General features: G+C 54.4%; 11 protein-coding genes across 11 annotated transcripts; 7 read left to right on the top strand and 4 right to left on the bottom strand.

Moving 5' to 3' along the window:
* Positions 1-322: 322 nt before the first annotated feature.
* On the top strand, positions 323-799 carry BBBOND_0403610 (surface protein D, putative; the record flags this gene model as incomplete). The annotated part of the gene is made up of 1 exon (XM_012914605.1): positions 323-799. The coding sequence occupies one exon, from the start codon at positions 323-325 to the stop codon at positions 797-799; it is 477 nt and encodes a 158-aa protein (XP_012770059.1).
* Positions 800-998: 199 nt separating this feature from the next.
* Positions 999-1821, bottom strand: BBBOND_0403600 (-Golgi apparatus membrane protein tvp23; the record flags this gene model as incomplete). Its single annotated transcript, XM_012914604.1, has 5 exons — positions 999-1099; positions 1136-1361; positions 1396-1471; positions 1507-1640; positions 1678-1821. The coding sequence occupies 5 exons, from the start codon at positions 1819-1821 to the stop codon at positions 999-1001; spliced, it is 681 nt and encodes a 226-aa protein (XP_012770058.1).
* A 312-nt stretch (positions 1822-2133) lies between these two features.
* On the top strand, positions 2134-2811 carry BBBOND_0403590 (hypothetical protein, conserved; the record flags this gene model as incomplete). Its single annotated transcript, XM_012914603.1, has 1 exon — positions 2134-2811. The coding sequence occupies one exon, from the start codon at positions 2134-2136 to the stop codon at positions 2809-2811; it is 678 nt and encodes a 225-aa protein (XP_012770057.1).
* A 385-nt stretch (positions 2812-3196) lies between these two features.
* BBBOND_0403580 (tetratricopeptide repeat (TPR) domain containing protein, putative) lies at positions 3197-6367 on the bottom strand (the record flags this gene model as incomplete). Its single annotated transcript, XM_012914602.1, has 3 exons — positions 3197-5889; positions 5924-6064; positions 6103-6367. The coding sequence occupies 3 exons, from the start codon at positions 6365-6367 to the stop codon at positions 3197-3199; spliced, it is 3099 nt and encodes a 1032-aa protein (XP_012770056.1).
* A 1384-nt stretch (positions 6368-7751) lies between these two features.
* On the top strand, positions 7752-9359 carry BBBOND_0403570 (hypothetical protein, conserved; the record flags this gene model as incomplete). Its single annotated transcript, XM_012914601.1, has 5 exons — positions 7752-7954; positions 8004-8283; positions 8319-8545; positions 8590-8827; positions 8898-9359. 5 exons carry the CDS (start codon positions 7752-7754, stop codon positions 9357-9359), a joined length of 1410 nt encoding a protein of 469 aa, XP_012770055.1.
* A 792-nt stretch (positions 9360-10151) lies between these two features.
* Positions 10152-11752, top strand: BBBOND_0403560 (hypothetical protein, conserved; the record flags this gene model as incomplete). Its single annotated transcript, XM_012914600.1, has 8 exons — positions 10152-10206; positions 10246-10399; positions 10440-10594; positions 10631-10710; positions 10749-10878; positions 10917-11065; positions 11219-11630; positions 11670-11752. 8 exons carry the CDS (start codon positions 10152-10154, stop codon positions 11750-11752), a joined length of 1218 nt encoding a protein of 405 aa, XP_012770054.1.
* A 95-nt stretch (positions 11753-11847) lies between these two features.
* Positions 11848-13197, top strand: BBBOND_0403550 (protein phosphatase 2C, putative; the record flags this gene model as incomplete). The annotated part of the gene is made up of 8 exons (XM_012914599.1): positions 11848-11950; positions 11989-12115; positions 12158-12308; positions 12344-12407; positions 12499-12606; positions 12648-12780; positions 12818-12971; positions 13042-13197. 8 exons carry the CDS (start codon positions 11848-11850, stop codon positions 13195-13197), a joined length of 996 nt encoding a protein of 331 aa, XP_012770053.1.
* BBBOND_0403540 (ABC1family protein, putative) lies at positions 13194-14862 on the bottom strand (the record flags this gene model as incomplete). Its single annotated transcript, XM_012914598.1, has 10 exons — positions 13194-13358; positions 13396-13557; positions 13600-13664; positions 13707-13776; positions 13812-13922; positions 13958-14272; positions 14308-14394; positions 14430-14554; positions 14590-14772; positions 14808-14862. 10 exons carry the CDS (start codon positions 14860-14862, stop codon positions 13194-13196), a joined length of 1338 nt encoding a protein of 445 aa, XP_012770052.1.
* Positions 14863-15074: 212 nt separating this feature from the next.
* BBBOND_0403530 (hypothetical protein) lies at positions 15075-15476 on the bottom strand (the record flags this gene model as incomplete). The annotated part of the gene is made up of 1 exon (XM_012914597.1): positions 15075-15476. The coding sequence occupies one exon, from the start codon at positions 15474-15476 to the stop codon at positions 15075-15077; it is 402 nt and encodes a 133-aa protein (XP_012770051.1).
* A 232-nt stretch (positions 15477-15708) lies between these two features.
* BBBOND_0403520 (50S ribosomal protein L33, putative) lies at positions 15709-16132 on the top strand (the record flags this gene model as incomplete). Its single annotated transcript, XM_012914596.1, has 2 exons — positions 15709-15829; positions 15930-16132. 2 exons carry the CDS (start codon positions 15709-15711, stop codon positions 16130-16132), a joined length of 324 nt encoding a protein of 107 aa, XP_012770050.1.
* A 216-nt stretch (positions 16133-16348) lies between these two features.
* On the top strand, positions 16349-16615 carry BBBOND_0403510 (acyl CoA binding protein, putative; the record flags this gene model as incomplete). The annotated part of the gene is made up of 1 exon (XM_012914595.1): positions 16349-16615. The coding sequence occupies one exon, from the start codon at positions 16349-16351 to the stop codon at positions 16613-16615; it is 267 nt and encodes an 88-aa protein (XP_012770049.1).
* Positions 16616-16915: the final 300 nt, after the last annotated feature.

Raw genomic sequence — 16915 nt, 5'->3', positions numbered from 1 at the left:
AAAGTTCTACCGCATTAGGTGTGATTCGCTTATGTTATGTGCACGCTTGCTGTGTGTGTTTAAATCGGGAGCAGCGTTGTTGGACGCTGGACCTCGTTCGGCTGTCGTCGGGCATTGAGTTTGCATATTCACGACATCGTCGTAGGTGTCAGCAGTGCTGACACTTGTCAGTGGCTTACGTCGTCATTTTGTGTGCAGCCGGACGCGATCTCTGTCAGTCGACATTGAACGACTATTGGGTAAATTCCGTTCCCACATACACGGCGTTACCAGCGGCGCGTGGCACCCTATATTTTCGGCTGTTGAAATTAAAAAATTCAAGATGGTTTGCAGCAAGATTTTGGCCATTGCTTTCTGCGCTATCGCGGCTTTTTCCACCGTCCTTCGCGTCGAGGCCGGGTGTTCGGAGGAGCACGTGCAGGTTCTCGGTTTCAGCAGCGAAAATGTGACGGAGGACTCGCTCAAGAGGGGTAGGGAGGTTGCCGGACTGCTTCGTAAGCTTATGCTGGGCAACCTCACCAAAACCGGTGCCAAGGACACCACCCCGCTTACCAACAAGTTCACCAAGACGTTGACTAAGGCTGGCTACCCTGAGATCCCAGCGGAATGCTTGTCGTGCTTCGTGCAGTCTGCTCAGTGCGTCATGAAGGAGTGCAAGGGTGCGTGCATTGCCGGTGACCAATCCCCCGGCTGCGTCAAGTGCTTCATGGCGCACTGCGCTGACGACCTTCACGCGTGCGTCGGCCATATCACCATCAACATTGGCGAGCACAAGAACGCCGGCAAGGGTGGCAAGTAATTCACCCACCTCCGTCCTCCATATTTATCCATTTATCCTGACGTCGCCCTAGTGGGCGTGCGGCATAGCATATCCGAATTAAGGTATATGGACTGATACATTAATCGTTTTCATGTTCGTTTGGTCGAATGCATTTTCGTTTTATGTCAAGTTGCCGGGGTTGTGAGTTGCACCCGCGTGTTGATTGGCGGCAGTGCTGTCAGTTCGGGATCGTCTGCGACCGTATGTACGATCTCGTGATGAAGCCCATGAGTTTGTCGGCCAGCTTCCCGGTGAGCTTCGACGCCTTCTCGCGTTTATCTACAACCATTTGTGCTAACAACTACGGTCATTTACCCTGTGAGCACTTGAGGCAGTTGACCAGGTTGATCAGTGCGAAAGTTACAATGACTCCCGATGCGACCAGCTGCATGATATTATGCGTATACCATACTTTCACGCCTACCCATGGGATATCGAACGTTGATATCAGGGCTGCGACGTTCAACACCCAGAGCGCGGGCCAAATGTACATCACTGCCCAGAAAAACGCCGACTCCTCCTTGTTGAGGAACATTTCGTCCTGCGCGTATTTTGTCGTCCCGATGGCTTCCTACCTTGACCCGCTTATGCACGAACGTGTCCGCGTTGGCTACGGTGGAGTCGCAGTACCAGGAGATCCCGGCAAGGGTGCTGCTCATCTTTGCGTCTGTGCAATGTCAACCCACCTGGAGGTGCAGTTCTTCACCACCCAGAAGTCTGCGAACGCCAGCACGCCTATGAGCTCGAAGGTGAGAATGAAGTCCGGGTATGCTCCTGTCATTGAGCCGAACACGTACGGCATGATGAAGTATCTGCTCAGCTGTCCGTGACCTCGTTGGGCTAACTCACGCGATGACAATGGCGACTTTGAATGCGATGTGGGCGAGGCAGGTCATCGGATGCGGTAGCAGTCGTATATTGGTGAGGAGGTTGGAGCATACCTCCGAGGCGTTGCTCGCCGTTGCTCGGTCGTTGAGGCTCCCCGTGAGTTCGTCCGTCATTTTGAGGTAGGCTCTTTGCTAGGCAAAGTACAATTTTCGTCGCGTATCCGCCTTTCGCCTATCAAATCGTCGCACTTATCCACACGCGCCTATGCGTTGTCTAGATACGTTCATTTCATTTCGGGCTCTGCCACTGCAGATTCCTTGCATATAAAGACAGAGTGTCAGGCATATTTGTCGCCGCACTGCTGCTGCCGTCAATCACCGCTGTTGCGGCCGCGGTCACGGGCACACATTTTGTGCCGGTGGAGATTGCTCGTCGGGAATCGTCAGACGTCTACCTATGTCGTCTAGACGTATTCGGCGAGGTTGATGCGCGTCTCAAGCGTCGTTGCCGTCGCCCTGTGCTGCGCTGCCTGTGGTTTATCGCCTGCTGCAGCGTTCTCGACACGCGCCTCAAGTACGGCACTGGAATCCTTTGCTCCGCTGCATCACCGCACGCCTGCAGCGAGCGTACAACGCTATCGGACCTTCGCAAGGGGCCTGGGCGAGGAAGACGGTGTGGACGTGGACACCGACGTGCTCACCGGCCCTCGCATTGACCGTGATGGCCGCATTATAAACAAGAAGAAGAAGTTGTATTCTTACGGCGCGCTGGAGCACGTGGACGACTTTTTCGTGGGCAAATACTATGTAGAATGGACCGTTCGTGGCGTGCGTGAGAAGCTGCGCTTCCGTCGCCGCGAAACTGGATCGCCTCCGCTGCGTACCAGCCGGTTCAGGTTTGCAGGCATCGGAGGCTTCATCCTGCGGCTCTGGCTGGACGGTCTGCCGTCCTCCAAGCCGGGCCACATCGCATTGTCGTTTTTGCAGCAGGAACACTGGACAACATTGGACAGTCCCCTAAGCATTTCGGTGGGCAAGTTCACCAGGGGCCCCTTCTTCTTCAGGTCAACCCCCTATTTCGCGGCCCTGAAGTCATTTTGCCCTCTAGAAGAAGCAATCGACAACAACACCCTTCGCATTAGAGTCGGGTTGGCATCTCGTTGAATGCGATCCCCGGAGGCGCATTGGTCCCGCATATCCAGCTGGGTTTCACCAGGTGGTGTAATTTGCACCCGCCTCGGAAATTAAAGCCATATGAGGTCGTTAAACACCACCATATATAATTTAGTATCGGTTAACCGAATTATCCCAGCATACCTGGTCTGCTTCGCAGATGACACCACCGCCGCCAACTCCACGGCGCCCGCAGCTTTAAACTAAGCGGCATAGGCGCTCGTGACTTGGCGTATGCGCCATCTTACACAACATTCACATCTAATGTACCACAACACGGATAGTTCACGTAACAAATTTGACGAACTGCATTGAGCCGGGTTCGTTTTTCACTAGTTCACAACATAAGGGCATATCAGCAGTGCTGTGTGGCGCCCTATCGATTGCCCCCACTCTGCTGCGGGAGCGTAGGCCTAGAATACATGAGTTCCGATGCGATTTCGGACGCTTCTTTGAGCAGCTGCTCCGACAGTGCGCTTTCGGCCTCTCGGGCCCGCTGTTGCTCCATCTCCTTTTCGAGGCGCTTGGCTTCGTGCGCGTGCTGTATGGACAGCTGCAACTCCAGATGCTTGCCCTTGGTACGCTGCTTGGCGGTAGCGGCTGCCTCTAGCTGCGGCAGCGCACTATCCATGTGCGGTATGAGCTTTTCTGTGACGCGTGCAGCTATCTGTTGCAGGTGCGTCTTCGACATCTTCGTGTACTCCTCGTGTATACTGATGAGGTGCGCTGTGGCGGCTTTGACGAAGTTGGCCTGCGTTAGCATTTTGTTCACTTCGGTAGCTGATGCGAGCTTGTCCGAGTTCCTCATGTTCTTGCACAGCTTGGCGTCCAGTGCGATTACCAGGTTGTACAGAATTTTGATGTTGTTGGGGAACAGGGTGCGGCACGTTTCCAGGAACTGGATACATTCATCCAGCCGTTGGGCGTCGTATGTGAAACGTGCATATACCAGGTGGTTGTTGACGTCCAACTTGTTGAGTGACAGTGCCGCCTGCAGGTGTTGCTGTGCTTTCGCTGCCCTTAGTTTGTCAAAATTTCCGTTTTCGGTCCGCCGTTCGTTGCCCAGCGCTGTTGCGGCGCAGAACAGTCCCATGTTCTTGTGCGCAACGTATTTCATGTGCGAGGTGGTTGCAAGGCTCTCTAGAAGAATGCCGAAGCATTCGTAGGCCGTTTTGAGCTGTCCTTCGTGTGCCAGGTACACTGCGATGCAGTTTGCAGCGTAGAAATTGCAGAGCCCCGGCCTTCTGAGTCCCGCCCTCGCGTAGTGAACCACGTCCGTTGGCAGCGAACCGAACGTCCCCCTCGAGCAGCGCTTGATGAGCGCGCACGCAAAAAGCGTATTGGCGTACGCGTCGTAGCCCGCCGCGGCGTTGCCCCTGAAGAGTTTGCGCAGTCTGTCTATACACTCGTCGAAGCGGCCCATGGTGAACAGGTGGTGCGCCTTGAACAACCATGGATCCAGGCTCCGCTCGTGGTGCTGCCTCAGCTGATCCAGGTATTTGTACGCCTGTTCTACATCTCCTCTTTTGAACATCATGCCGCTCTTCCTGAGCCATGCTGCCGTGTACCTGGGATATTCCTTGGTGAGTGTAGAGTAGATCTTGTGTGCCCTGGCATACTGTCCGGATTCCTCCAGTGCAAGAGCTAGATTGAACTGCACCGTTAGTTTGATTGCGATAGAAGTGTCCTCGGAATTTTCGATTTCTTCCCAGAGCGCATCGAGCTTTTCTACCGCTTCGCCGAACTCCCTGAACTTCAGCGCCATGACGGCGTCGTTGTTGCGCATCTGCTTCGACATTGCGCCGCCATGCAGTTGCGTGTATCGCTTGTACACCTCCCTAAGCCTGTAAGCCAGGTTCTCACGTCCACGCGTTACTAGCATTTCGAGGCAATAGATGAGGTACGCCATGGTATGCACGTCGTTGGGCTCAGCCACAAGCGCCTCCTCCAGTATCCCCAGCGCCTTGAATAGCCTCTCGTCCAGCAATCGGCTCACATCCTGCTGCACGTTGGTCATGGCGCAGGTGAGGTCGATATCCTCAAGGTTAGTTTCCGCTTGCAAGAGTTTTGATCTGCAAGCTTCCAGTATTTCAGTGGCCGATGCGATATACGCGTGTGCGCTCAGTCGCAACACCTCCGGCGTCTTGTTGTTGTACTGGTTGAGGTAATCGCACTGCTCACGGGCTGCCGTGAGGTCATTCGCGCCGATGTAGGCTTTGATGAGCTGTATGCGAGCTGGGAGGTATTCCGTCCTGATGGCGAGTACGTTGTTGTAGCCCGTGACCGCCCTTTTCCAGTCACCCAGTGCATGGGCGCATCTGGCTACTTTGTAGGCCACTTCTGCCTGCAGTTCCGTCGAGAGTTTGCAGGCTGCGATCGCCTCCAGCCTGGCCTCGCACTCCGTTATCCGGTTCCGTCTGAAGAGCAAATCGCACATGTGCAGCTGCCCCAACGGACTGTACGGATCGAGCATGTAGGCTTTGCACGAGGCCTCGTTCCACTGCTGGATTAGCGAGGACATGGATTCCCTCGCTGAGTTTGGTGCCGATGGCACTGAACCTTCGGCGTCACTTTCATTGGAGACCTCAAATATGGAATTCGTCAAAACCGCCGCTTTGAGGCGCAACGCCACGGAAGTTTCCTCCGTTTCCAGTGACTTCTCCACCAGCGACTTCGCTGCGCTGAGGTCGCCCTCGTAGAACTTGCAGGATGCGAGCGCGAACAGCACCAGGGCCTCGAGGTGCTTTATTTGCAATTCCATCTGCCTCAGCTCGCACTCATAGTCCGCGTTTAGGGGTTGCGCGGCCTCTCTCCTCAACGTGATCAGGACGCCAATGTGCTTACATAGAAGCAGCGCCCTTGTGTAATACAGCGCCGCCGTTTGGAACTGGTTCTCCATGGCGAAGGTGTTCGCGAGGTACATGGCGGCGATGATGCTACGCGGTCGCATGGACACCGCCGCGCCGTAGTGTTCCCTTGCGCGCATCAGTTCGTTGTTCTGTCGCTTGGGCAGGAAGCGCTTGATGTGGTAGTAGCCCATGGCTATACGCCAGGAGAAGTGTAGTTGCTCTACAAAATGTCGGGGCCGGGCCATTACACCTACTTTTGCAATACGTCACATATCGGTTCGCCAGATCTACACGTTTTGTGTGCTCCTCGTCGCCTTGCTGCACTTGCTCTACCCGTGTGATGTTGTGCAAAGCGAGGGCGGCGTATATGCTTCCTCTACACTTTTCGTCAGCGCCTGCAAACTGATGAATCTTCCGCACGAGCGCGGCGTACCTGCGCCCCTCGCGTCCAGCTTCTGTTCCATCTCCGTTAGGATTGTCTCGAATTGTTCGACACGCCCAGCATCGCGGAGTGCCAGTGCCAACATAATCCAGTGTGACATCGATGCCCTTTCATTGACAAATATGTCACGCAACTTGTGCGGGTCGGACGTTCTCGCGTCCCTGTGCGATATCCAGACCACCTTGGCCTGCTCCTCCGCTCCGGCCTGCGATGGCCTTAGCCTGAGCGGCAGGAAGAAGCCGTGAACCGCCTCCATTGTGCGATTCGATCACACGGCTTGCTTTGCGATATAATTTCAACGTCCGGTGTTGGCGCCAGCCGTGTATCCGCTGGGGAGTGAGGTGTATACGGCGTGTGTCCCTGCCTCAGTGGAAGTCTTCTTAACGGGCTCCACTACCACGTCTCCGCCCATGTGCGGTTGTGTAAAAAGATATTTCTCGGCCGATAGGTATTCGAGGTGCCACACCAGCGCCAAAATATGGCATATCATGTGCAATCTTCTAGGCGGGATGGCGACGGCATAGCGGTATATCTAGTATTTACTTGTACGCTTTACGGTGTTGCCTTTGCGACGTCATTTAGCTATACCTATTTCTGCGGCGTCGCTTAGATAGCCTGTCTACACGCGTATAGCGACCCGTAGGATGTGCGTTATGTGTTCAGTGTCCTCCACCGCGCTGCCGGCAGAGATTTGCGTATTAAGGCACTCTACGTGTGATCTGACGCACATTCATATTTGCCAGCAAGTAAAACCGCGTGGAGAAGCCACCGTACTCTTTGTCTTTACTGGAATTATCTATACGCGTATGTGCGTTGGTGGCGTCTGAGGTAGCAGCAGCGATTCCGCAACCATATAGGCCTCCACCCACTTACGAAGACTACGTATTGCTCATATGAGCCGTATGTGTGTTTAGCAGGCGATGGTATAAAAGGCGTAACTTCTGGCTGATGGACTGCATACGTATCGTGTGATTCTGCCGTTTATCATAGACGGTCCACCGAATCCTTCTGTTACATGTCAAATGACGCAACTCTTTGCTATGATGGAATCCGTCATAGCGTGGTTCCTGTATGCTCTTTCACAATCAGCTTTTACGTACACATCTGCTGCTGGTCCGCTCCAAGGTGGCATTGTTTAGGCCATTTTCGTCTACGTGAGTTCTTTTAGGTTCTGCTCTTTGCCTTGCCCTTATATGCAAGTAACCTGGTATCATGCTTCGGGCGGAATCATGCGTTCGAGGCTTATAACAGACCTCCGTGACTGATATCAGCGCCAGCTTCACGTCAGCAGATGGCTGCTGAACACGACAACTGTAAATGTAGACATAGTCTTTGTGCCAACCGACGGCGGGTGGAACTAATATTACGGCGTAAAATTCGGCGTGAGACTTACTATGACTGCCAACCACTGCAGTGCTTGGTTGAGTAAAGGTCGTAGGGTGCCCATGGAAGACGGCAGCAACACAGCGCGACCAGTTCGACGCATATACAATGCTCGGCCGTAACGTGTAGATTTGTTTGAACTCGGGGTGTGTTAAATGTGCGCGTGTTGAGGCCTTTGATCACGGCGTGGTCATGTGCCGCGCACATTTACGATGCGTTTGGCACGCCGGAGATTTTGAGGATGTGGATTCCGAACGATGCTTGGTTTAAGCCGCAGTTTCCGCGCCTTGCAGTCTGCGGTGGCGACTGGCCAGGTCGCGACGCGTGAGTACCTCGAAAGCTTCGAGCCCCGCAGCCTTCGGCGGTTAAAAGTGTTCGACAGCACCCCTCCCGATGATATACGTCGGGTGTACTTTGAGCGCCTGACGGCTAACTACTCGAATCCGCGCTCTATTCTGAAGTAGGTTGTCGATCATGCGTCCGTCATCTCATGCCAGGCTTTATCGCAGTTACATCGCAGTGGACGATTACCCCTGTTACTCGTGGCTCGTGCGGTGCCTATGCCAGTTGGGCAACGCATTCTCGTTTAATTCGTTTTGGTCCCCCAAGGACAGGCAGTCGCTGGTCAGCCTGCCGCTGTTCAAATACCTTATATACGACCTGATTGAGCGTAAGCGCTACCTCCAGCCGCGGCACGCCCCCCGCGTGCTGTTTGCTTTAACGGCGCTCGACTATCGTTGCTGGCCGCTGATTTCGGAAATTCTAAGCTTGGTGGAGCGCAACCTGGACGTACGTTTCAGTTTGTCCGTTGCAATTGGTTGCAGAATTGGCGGCTGCCTACGCTAGGTTGCATGATATTTTGCTGCGTGTATCTGGGACTGCACAACACCCCCGTGGGGAGTATTGCGAGGGTCGGCGGCGGCGCCACATCTGGCAACAACATCGTTGACGTGCTCTTCAACGAGGTGCTGCGCCGCGACCCTTCCGACGCCAAGCCGTTCGATTGGGCGCTGCTTTCGTATTCGTTGGTGCTGACTAATCGCTACGAGTGGTAGGTTACTGCGCCCGTTCGCGTACGCTGACTTGACCTCGCAGGCCGAGCAACTCCACGTCGGCGCTGCCGGTATTTCTGGAGCGCGCGTGTGAGCACCTGACCCTGGAAACCCTTCCGCTGAGCGGCTGGACGCAGTACATTCTGTACTTGACATTGTACTGCACTGATGTTGAGCGGCCCATGAACGAGATCGCCATTAAGAGCAGCGTGCCGTTCATGTTCCAGGAATCGCTGCACGTGCGATGGCTGAACGAGATTCTGGTACATGCGCAACCACAGGTTGGTGTATTCCCATTTGTTTGGCGTGTGTTATTAGTTTTTGTTCCATGCAGCTTTTAATTTTTTCCAGGGGTCGGAGCAGCTGCAGAAGGACGTCGACTCCGTTCTGGAGGGCCTTGGCATCACGGAGGGGCTGATAAACTGCTCCATTGGCCGCGAGGACGACGAGCAGCACTGCCTGTTCGCTGGCCACGTGTTCCCCAACCGCCGCCTCTGCTTGGAGTACAACTACATGAAGGGTCTGCCCAGCGGCGAGCCCGTCGAGGGTGGGCTGATCTCGTTCCGTCATCGCATCTTCCGCAAGTGCGGCTACAGCGTGGCGGTGATCCACGGCAACCAGTGGGACGGGCTCTCACTGGCGGAGAAAGAAGAGCAGCTGATGCGTATTCTGTCAGCATTCCCTGAGCTGCCTGGCGAGACGTACGAGTCCAAGCCCGAGCCCCTCTCCTTCGAGGAGCACGCCGGCATCAAGCACATGAAGCACGTTAGGCCGCAGATGACGTCGTGGCCGCCTGAAAAGATAATGGTGTAGCTGCGTTTCGGTTCAGTTTTCAACCAGCTTAACTGTAATTTGTTTTCCGCCCGTAGTCCGCATGAACCTGGCCAGTGTCGCCTCTATGACCCCCTTTACGGTCCCCACGCGATGCGGGCATGCTTTGCAGGCGCCATCAAACTGCTTTGCTTTGTTTTTCTGTTGCCGGCTCGGGGTAACATACCTTGATTGAGATCTCATGATCATCTATTCCGGCGAGCGACACCCCTCCGCCGTCAGCTGCAAGCTGCGGTCGTACCAGGTCGAGCACCTTCTCGACGTTTTGAGGGTTGATGTCCAGCAGTGACTTGTCGTGTGTCGCCCTGAGGCAGTTCGGCCTAATGGGCGCTCTCCCTCCGCTGTCTACTGGGATCCTGAAGGCCGACGCCACCTCCAAGACGACCACTGTCGCGACTAAGGCGGAAAAATAGCGTGCCATGCGTCCAGAGGAGTTCTCAGCTCAGTGCGTTACACCCTTACCATGTGCAACGCTTGTGCGGTCTCCTCGGCCTCCAACACGTATATTCCACATTATGAACGCGCCAAGTGACGTTTAAGTGCATATTATTGCGAAATATAATTTGGAAGGATGCGCTAGCGGCCTCGTTCGTGTGAATCGTGCCGCCGTGCACGCCGACCGCTGCGTGCTTTGGGATGCTACACATCGCGCTGGCTCGCTGCGACACCGGCTTCCTCGCTAGATGGTCGCCATGTGCGCCGTTTTGGCTGTTGCGGCAGCTGCGCAGCGCCAAGATCCTGCGATGGACAGCAGACACACCTCACTCACGTTACATGGAGCGTCTGAGCCACTTCGAGGACCTGCTGAACTACTGCCTGGACAACCGTGGTAGGTGCAGCATCGGCCCTCGCCGGCATCATACTCCAGATACGCTGGGCAAACGGGACATCATCGCTTCTCTGTCATACATGCGTTCGCTGCGTAACTTCAGCTTGTCAAGTCCGCTGCTTCGGGAGTACGGCGATTTCGTGTGCTCGAATCTGCCCATTTTTGGTGGAGCTTTACACTTGGTGGTGCACAGGTGGGTTCTCCATCTTCCATAAAGTCACATTTCGTTGCAGATTCGCTGTTATTGGTTATACGCCTGCCCTGGTTCGCATTTACGAAGACCACCTGAAAAGCAGCCTCGATGATCTGAGTGTCAAGCAGCTGTGCCTGATAGGCTGGAGTTATGCGAAAAGCAATGTCTACTTCCAGGAGCTGTTTGACCGCATAGGTGCGTTGTTTTGCTGCGTTGTGAATTTGCCATCAGCCGAGGCGTACTTCTATCGGGACGATCGGGGCTCCCTAACCGACGTTGCGCTGCTGCTCTGGAGTTTTGCGAAGGTAGAGGTGGGTATGATGCGGGAGGAGGCGAATTTCATCTGTAGAGACGTGTCCCTCACGAAATAGGCGCGCTTCGTGGAGTCGTGCTGGGCACGCTGCAATCGTTGTTATCGGCTCTGCGGGACCCCAACTGCGATCTGGACGAAACAGCGCGGCTTTACATGGACAAAGATCGTAGGCGTTGGCATTGATTGCGTCGAAATCGCGTCCAGGCATGTTCTACAGCAACGTAACCCATGACCTATGCATGTCTGCCAAGGCGTTGGCGGTGCTAGTGCCTCGCGACCGGGACACTGTCAAGCTGCTTGTGGAGCAGCTGTTGGAGTTATCGCGACTAGGAAAGCTTACTTTGACAGCACAGGTCCGTATTTGCCTTTGACTAGGGCGTGTTAATCGGTATTTTCGTGCCTCCCCGCATGCACCGTCGCGGGACCTCGCCTTGTCTTCGCGACGGTTGCGGCGCGTACGTCACCGAAAACTGCGCTATTACGGTTTTGCCTCATTGCCGATGCAGGGGATAACTAGTATGTGGGAGGCCTTGTGCTTAACCGGACTTTCCGAGCCGTCCGTTGTGGACGAGCTCTGCGAGGCGTCACGCTACCTACGTCTGGATCACTCATTTAATTCAAACATGCTTAGCGCAATTCTGTCAAGCATACGCACGCTAAGAGTTAGGGATCCACGAATTGTCTATCAGATTGCGCATTGGCTGGAAAAACGCGCCGTGCAGATGCACGCGCCACAAATGTACAGTGCGATATGCAACCTTGATGCGTTGCGCATCTATCACGAAAAAGCATGGAAACAACTAGGTACGTGGTCAGTAGTCGAAGCAGACAGCTTTGTAGGCGTGGTCGTGCAGAAGAAGGGCATAGACTTAGAATTGAGCGATATTCGCCATATATACAACATCTTCAAAAGCAATGGTCAGATTTAGCTGTCATGCGTCATACATGCCACATCAGACAGGGGTAATGACCGCATATATGGCATTTTGGAGCACTTTATGAGCTGCAAGGAAGACATTGAGCGTTACGGCCCCTGCTGAGCGTGCTGTTGGTGGGGACATGCCTCGTAATATTCCTGATGTATGCAGCGCCGAATCTGGCAAAATTGTCACAGTAGCTAGACGAAGGTAGAAACATGAGTAACGTGCTTCTCCGCGCGCTAGACGCGTCGGAGAAGCCCATGACTCAGTCCGCGCTGAGCTGGCTTCGGCAGACCAGCACGGTAGCAACTATGATTGGTATGCTTTCTTGGTTGTTTTACATGTTGTGCCATTAGATGGCGGTTATGTCTTGGTCGACTTCTACGGCGAAAAGGGTGTTCGGAAATCTATGGATGACGAATGTGTCGTCTGCCCATCTCTCTCGGCATTGAACAGCGACCTTCCACCCACTTATGAGTTTCTGTATGTTTTGTATGGCTATAATTTATGCTCATGCCCGTGCAGTGTCTGCGGTTTGTTCGACGGTCACGGAGGCCGGAGCTGCGCGGCTTTCGCTAAGGAGCACCTGCTAAAAGAGGTCGCGAACCAGTTGGTCCAGCATTTGCGTAATAGTAAGGACAATGGTTCGAAATTTTCGGAGTTGTTGTTGAAGAAGGTTGGTTGCTTCGGGGTTTCTTCGACCTTTCGCAGTCCGTCAATGCTGCCTGCTCCCGGCTGGACAGTAGGATCGCGAACGAGTTACCGAACTGTACTGGTAAGTGAGAACTTCCAGCCTAGGTTGATTATGCATCGCCCTTTCGATTTCGCAAGATGCTTGTTACACTTCACAACTCACATACATGCAGATGGATGCACGGCTCTGCTGGTGTTCGTCGGACGCAATCGCGTGTTCGTGATGAACCTGGGCGACTCGTCGGCATACATGTGCCGAAGGTTGCAGGGCGCTGTACACGGTTGGTGCCGCTGCGGCTCTGGTGTTGCGCACGATATGCAGCGATTCCTCTGAACGAGGTGCACAAGGCATGGTCACAGAAGGAGAAGGAGCGAGTCTTACACTATGGAGGTACTGTAGAAGGAGGGAGGATTAACGGGGTGCTCGAGGTGTCTCGTTCGTTTGGGGACCTGAGGTTATTGACAGTGTCCATTTTGTCATCATATGCGCAGCTTGAAGCGTTTCGGCGTCAAGTGCACAGGTTCACTGCGTCGGGCAGCACTCGACATGAATGCTGACGAGTTCATTTTGGTCGGATGCGACGGATTTTGGGGTGCCTACGACCCGCGCGAGGCGTGCCGCAACGCTCTTACGTTCATTAAGGAGGTGGGTGTACTGTGTTTTACATGCGGCTTAAGAACCCTCGTCTTTAATGCGTCGCTTCAACGTTGCGCAGGAGGAAGCTCGTGCCAAGGCCGACCCTCGCAATCCATTTGTAAACCTGCATAAGGTTTGTAAGGATTTGGTGAACCACGCTCTGAACACCAAACATGCCCAGGACAATATATCAGTGCTGCTGCTACGTTTCGTGTGCACAGCTGAATCTACTTAAAGGGCCTGTGATATTGTCTCGAAAATGCTTTTAGCGTCCACGTGGGCGCCGAGAAGCTGGCAGATTACGTAACACCCGGCCAGCTTTCTGTGTAGTGAGTATACCTCCGGAGGCGGCGGTTGCTTTCGAATTTTGAGAATGATTGACGCCTTTTCTCGGCACTGTCGGACTATATGTTAATTCTTATAGGCACCTGACCTGTTGTATGATGTCGTGTTTTCTGAAGTCGAACCGTCCGTCATGGCGGAATGGCTCCCCGGTTATGAGCACGGACTCCACGTGGTGCCTCACCATCTCATCCGTGTCCTCGTCGCCGAGGAACCCCAGCGACCTTGAGAGCGATACAATCTTTTCTGTGTCCTGCGTGCGTTTTCGATGGTGTGATGCGCGTGCTGCGCTTACCTCATCCACTGAGGCGAGTACCAGCTTGGAGTACTCTCTTACAAATTCTGGGTTAAACGACCTGCCTGCAGCACGTTCCACGCACATTAACGCCAGTGTCCACCCACATGACCCGAAGTCTATCAGCCCGATGAGATCCGTCTTTTCGTCGTAGAGGTAGTTGCTGGGGTTGGGGTCCTAAATGGCGTGTTTGTGCTTTCCGTGCGTCCTACCGTGTTCATAAGACCAAATATGAACAACTCTGAGAGCGAAATTCGCAACAGTCGGTCTCCTATGGAATCCCTAACGTGTTGCGGAAGGTGCTTGCAGTCTTCCACCGGCACCTGCCACAGAGTCAGATCCTATGGAATCCGCCCACCCCTGGAACAAATTCCGTGGTGATTACCCTTCTGGTTGACACCTCGTCAATCACATCGGGCACAGAGAATCCCTCCAGTTGCAGCTGTTTGAATATTTTGTAGAAGCTGGCTTCATTTCCGTAGTCGCACTCCGTCGTGAGTTCGACCTTGAGCTCCCTTGCGAACTGTTTGATGAAGAAGTTTTTGGGTATGAGGTTCGTCTTGGTGCATATGAAGATCAGGTTTGCAACATCGCTGTCGATTGAGTCGGCGACGCCTGGAAATTGCACTTTAACGCAAACTCGTCTCCCGTCCTTTGTGACTGCGCTGTGCACCTGCACCCATTGGCCGCACCGGAGGATACGCCTACCTGCCCCAGCGAAGCGCTGGCCATCGGCTGCAAGTCGAAGACCTCAAACTTGTCCCGCCAGCCGTCTCCAAGCTCGTTTCGGAGAATCTGCACACCTTGCCACACAGCATCGTTTTGCACACCTGTATGACCTGCTCTTCAGGCATGACGTCGGCCCTGTGTCTGACGTCGACGAGGGCTCTCCTGATGCTCTCCGGCAGTATGCCATACTGCAGGCTGAGGAGCTGGCCGAACTTAAGCGCTGTCCCTGGGGCCGTATTAGGCTGTCATTTCCGTGCTCACCCCGCATTTTGCAAAGGCAGTCGACGAGCAGTTTCACGTTCTCGTCGCTCGCCATTGCCTGCTGTATGACGTTGCCCCTCTCTCCCTGCACCGTCGTCAGCGTCCATCGCCGTTCGGCTCCCACCTGCATGTAGCGCTGCACGGCCTGCTTCGCCGTCGTCGATGCCACATTAATCATGAGGCCTGTATTCGTTATTTCGTTTAATTGCACTTCCTACCTGCGATGTTGGCAACCCTCGAGAACCTGTCAGCTGGCACTGCGTTTTGGTTCATTTTGCGGCTGCCTACTCATGTCAGTTGAGAGGCGCTGTTGCCCGCTTACCATTGCTGCTGCTGGAAAATCTTCTGCGGTGCGTCTGTGCGTCCGGCCGGTATAACAACGCACTGCTGCACGCGGCATCGGCAGACTGGGTAAAGCGTGTAAATCCCTCCATGTGTCTGGTTATGTTGCTTGCGGAGGCCGCTTGCCTGCCGGCTATAACGCGTTAATAACCGTTTTGGTGCTGATTACCCATTCTGCTGCTGGCCATTGTCGAATACGTGGCTCGTTGCTGCGCATTAACCTGCCGATTGTTGCCACCCTTGAGCTTGCTTAGGGCCTTCAAAGCGCGATCCAGATCGAACTTCGCTGCTCTCATCTCATCAGGCGTCGTGTTTCTCCCTTCTGGCTCCTGTCTAGACCCTCCGGGCTTGGATTCCGAGCCCACCCACTGCAGAGCGCTGACGCCGGCTCTGAGCACCGCGTCGAGCAGGTCCGATACAGGCCGGCAGATCGTTTTCGCGACCGTACCTTCCTGTTTATGTACGCTGCGCTCAGCTAGTTTTCGCAGATTTCTCTGCCTGTATATGCCGATTTGTGACGCCAGGTCGAGTTTCATTGGCGGCATTTTGGCGGTTGGCCGTGCCAGCGTCTTTGAGATAACTGTGGCGGATTCTAACGCCTCACGCGGTGAAGATCAATATTGGAGAACACTACAGGCCGCATTGAGGCCCATGTGCGGGTGTCTGCGTCGTGAAGGACGTTTACTTTAGGTGGCCCTGGTGCCGATATAATTTTGTGGCGGAGATTGTTTGGTCGAGGTTAGCATTCACCGCTTTCCGCCAGTCACTTCCCATGTTATGGGCGTTTTGGGACACCTGTACGCGTGTATTTCCATCCTTCTGCTGGCCGCGCTGAGCTCCGCGACGTGCTTCAATCCGCTATCGCCAGGCGCCCGGCAGAACGCCTACGACCGCCCAAGTAAGTGTTGACGATCTGTTTTATGTGTGCGCGACTCAGGGCGCGCTGATGCCGCTCATATCACCGCTAGTGTGTATAATCGTATCTGACCGTTGTGCAGCGACGCGGTTCGAGATTGGCGCTAAGCGACGCAAGAGTGCACGCGTGTTGATTACGCTAGAGTGTACCGAGGCGCGTAAGCTGGGTTTGCAGCCGTCGCGGTATTACACGTCTAAGAACAAGGCGAACACCCCGGAGCGGCTGGAGCTCATGAAATACAACAAGTATCTGCGCCGCCACACTTTGCACAAGGAAATAAGGTAGAACAGGTTTTACGTTTGTCGGCGCGTATTTGACCGCTGTGACCACGTGGAATCGTGACGAGCTCGGCAATCCACATTGGGGGGCCACCCAGCTCTGCGCGCTGTGTCGTCCGCCATTTCTTTCGCGTGTGTGTATCGTTGGCACCATCGCCGATCGAGCTTCTTCGCACTCGTCTTCAGCTGACAACATTACCAAAGAGAACGGGACCTGGTGACAATGTCGGACACTCTCTTCGAGGCCGCCGTCAAATTCATCTCCAATGGCACGGGCTTCACCGCCACCGACGAAGATAAACTGTCTTTCTACAAGTACTTCAAGCAGGCCACGATTGGCGACTGTAACATAGCCAAACCGGGCTTCTTCCAATTGCAGCAGAAATACAAGTGGGAGGCCTGGGACAGCGTCCGCGGCATGGCGCAGGAGGCCGCGAAGGCAGCCTATGTAGCTTTGTTGGACAAGTTGTGCCCTTCGTGGCGCAACTGAGACTTTAGAGTAACCTTGGCTGTGCTAATGCTATACGTCATGGGTTGATGCACTGGTTGTCCGACGACCTGCGGACCGATTTTGATCCGCCACGTGGCCATATTTTAACTAAACGCTAGCAAATGCCTTTGCACCCCGCGTTTCGATCGCTGGAACGTTTACAAAAATCATGCGTCCGGTGTCGTCCGGCGCAGCCTCGCGTCGACCGCACCTGTGGCGGCCGCGTGTTCGCAGTCTGCAAATTGAGTAAAACATAGTTGCACTCGGAGCACTTTGTTTGTACTGTTTATGCGATAGTCG

Source organism: Babesia bigemina (assembly GCF_000981445.1).
Source record: "Babesia bigemina genome assembly Bbig001, chromosome : IV".
NCBI classification, from domain to species: Eukaryota; Apicomplexa; class Aconoidasida; order Piroplasmida; family Babesiidae; genus Babesia; species Babesia bigemina.
Note: the sequence above shows the minus strand (reverse complement) of the source record. Positions and strands in the feature narration are given on the sequence as shown.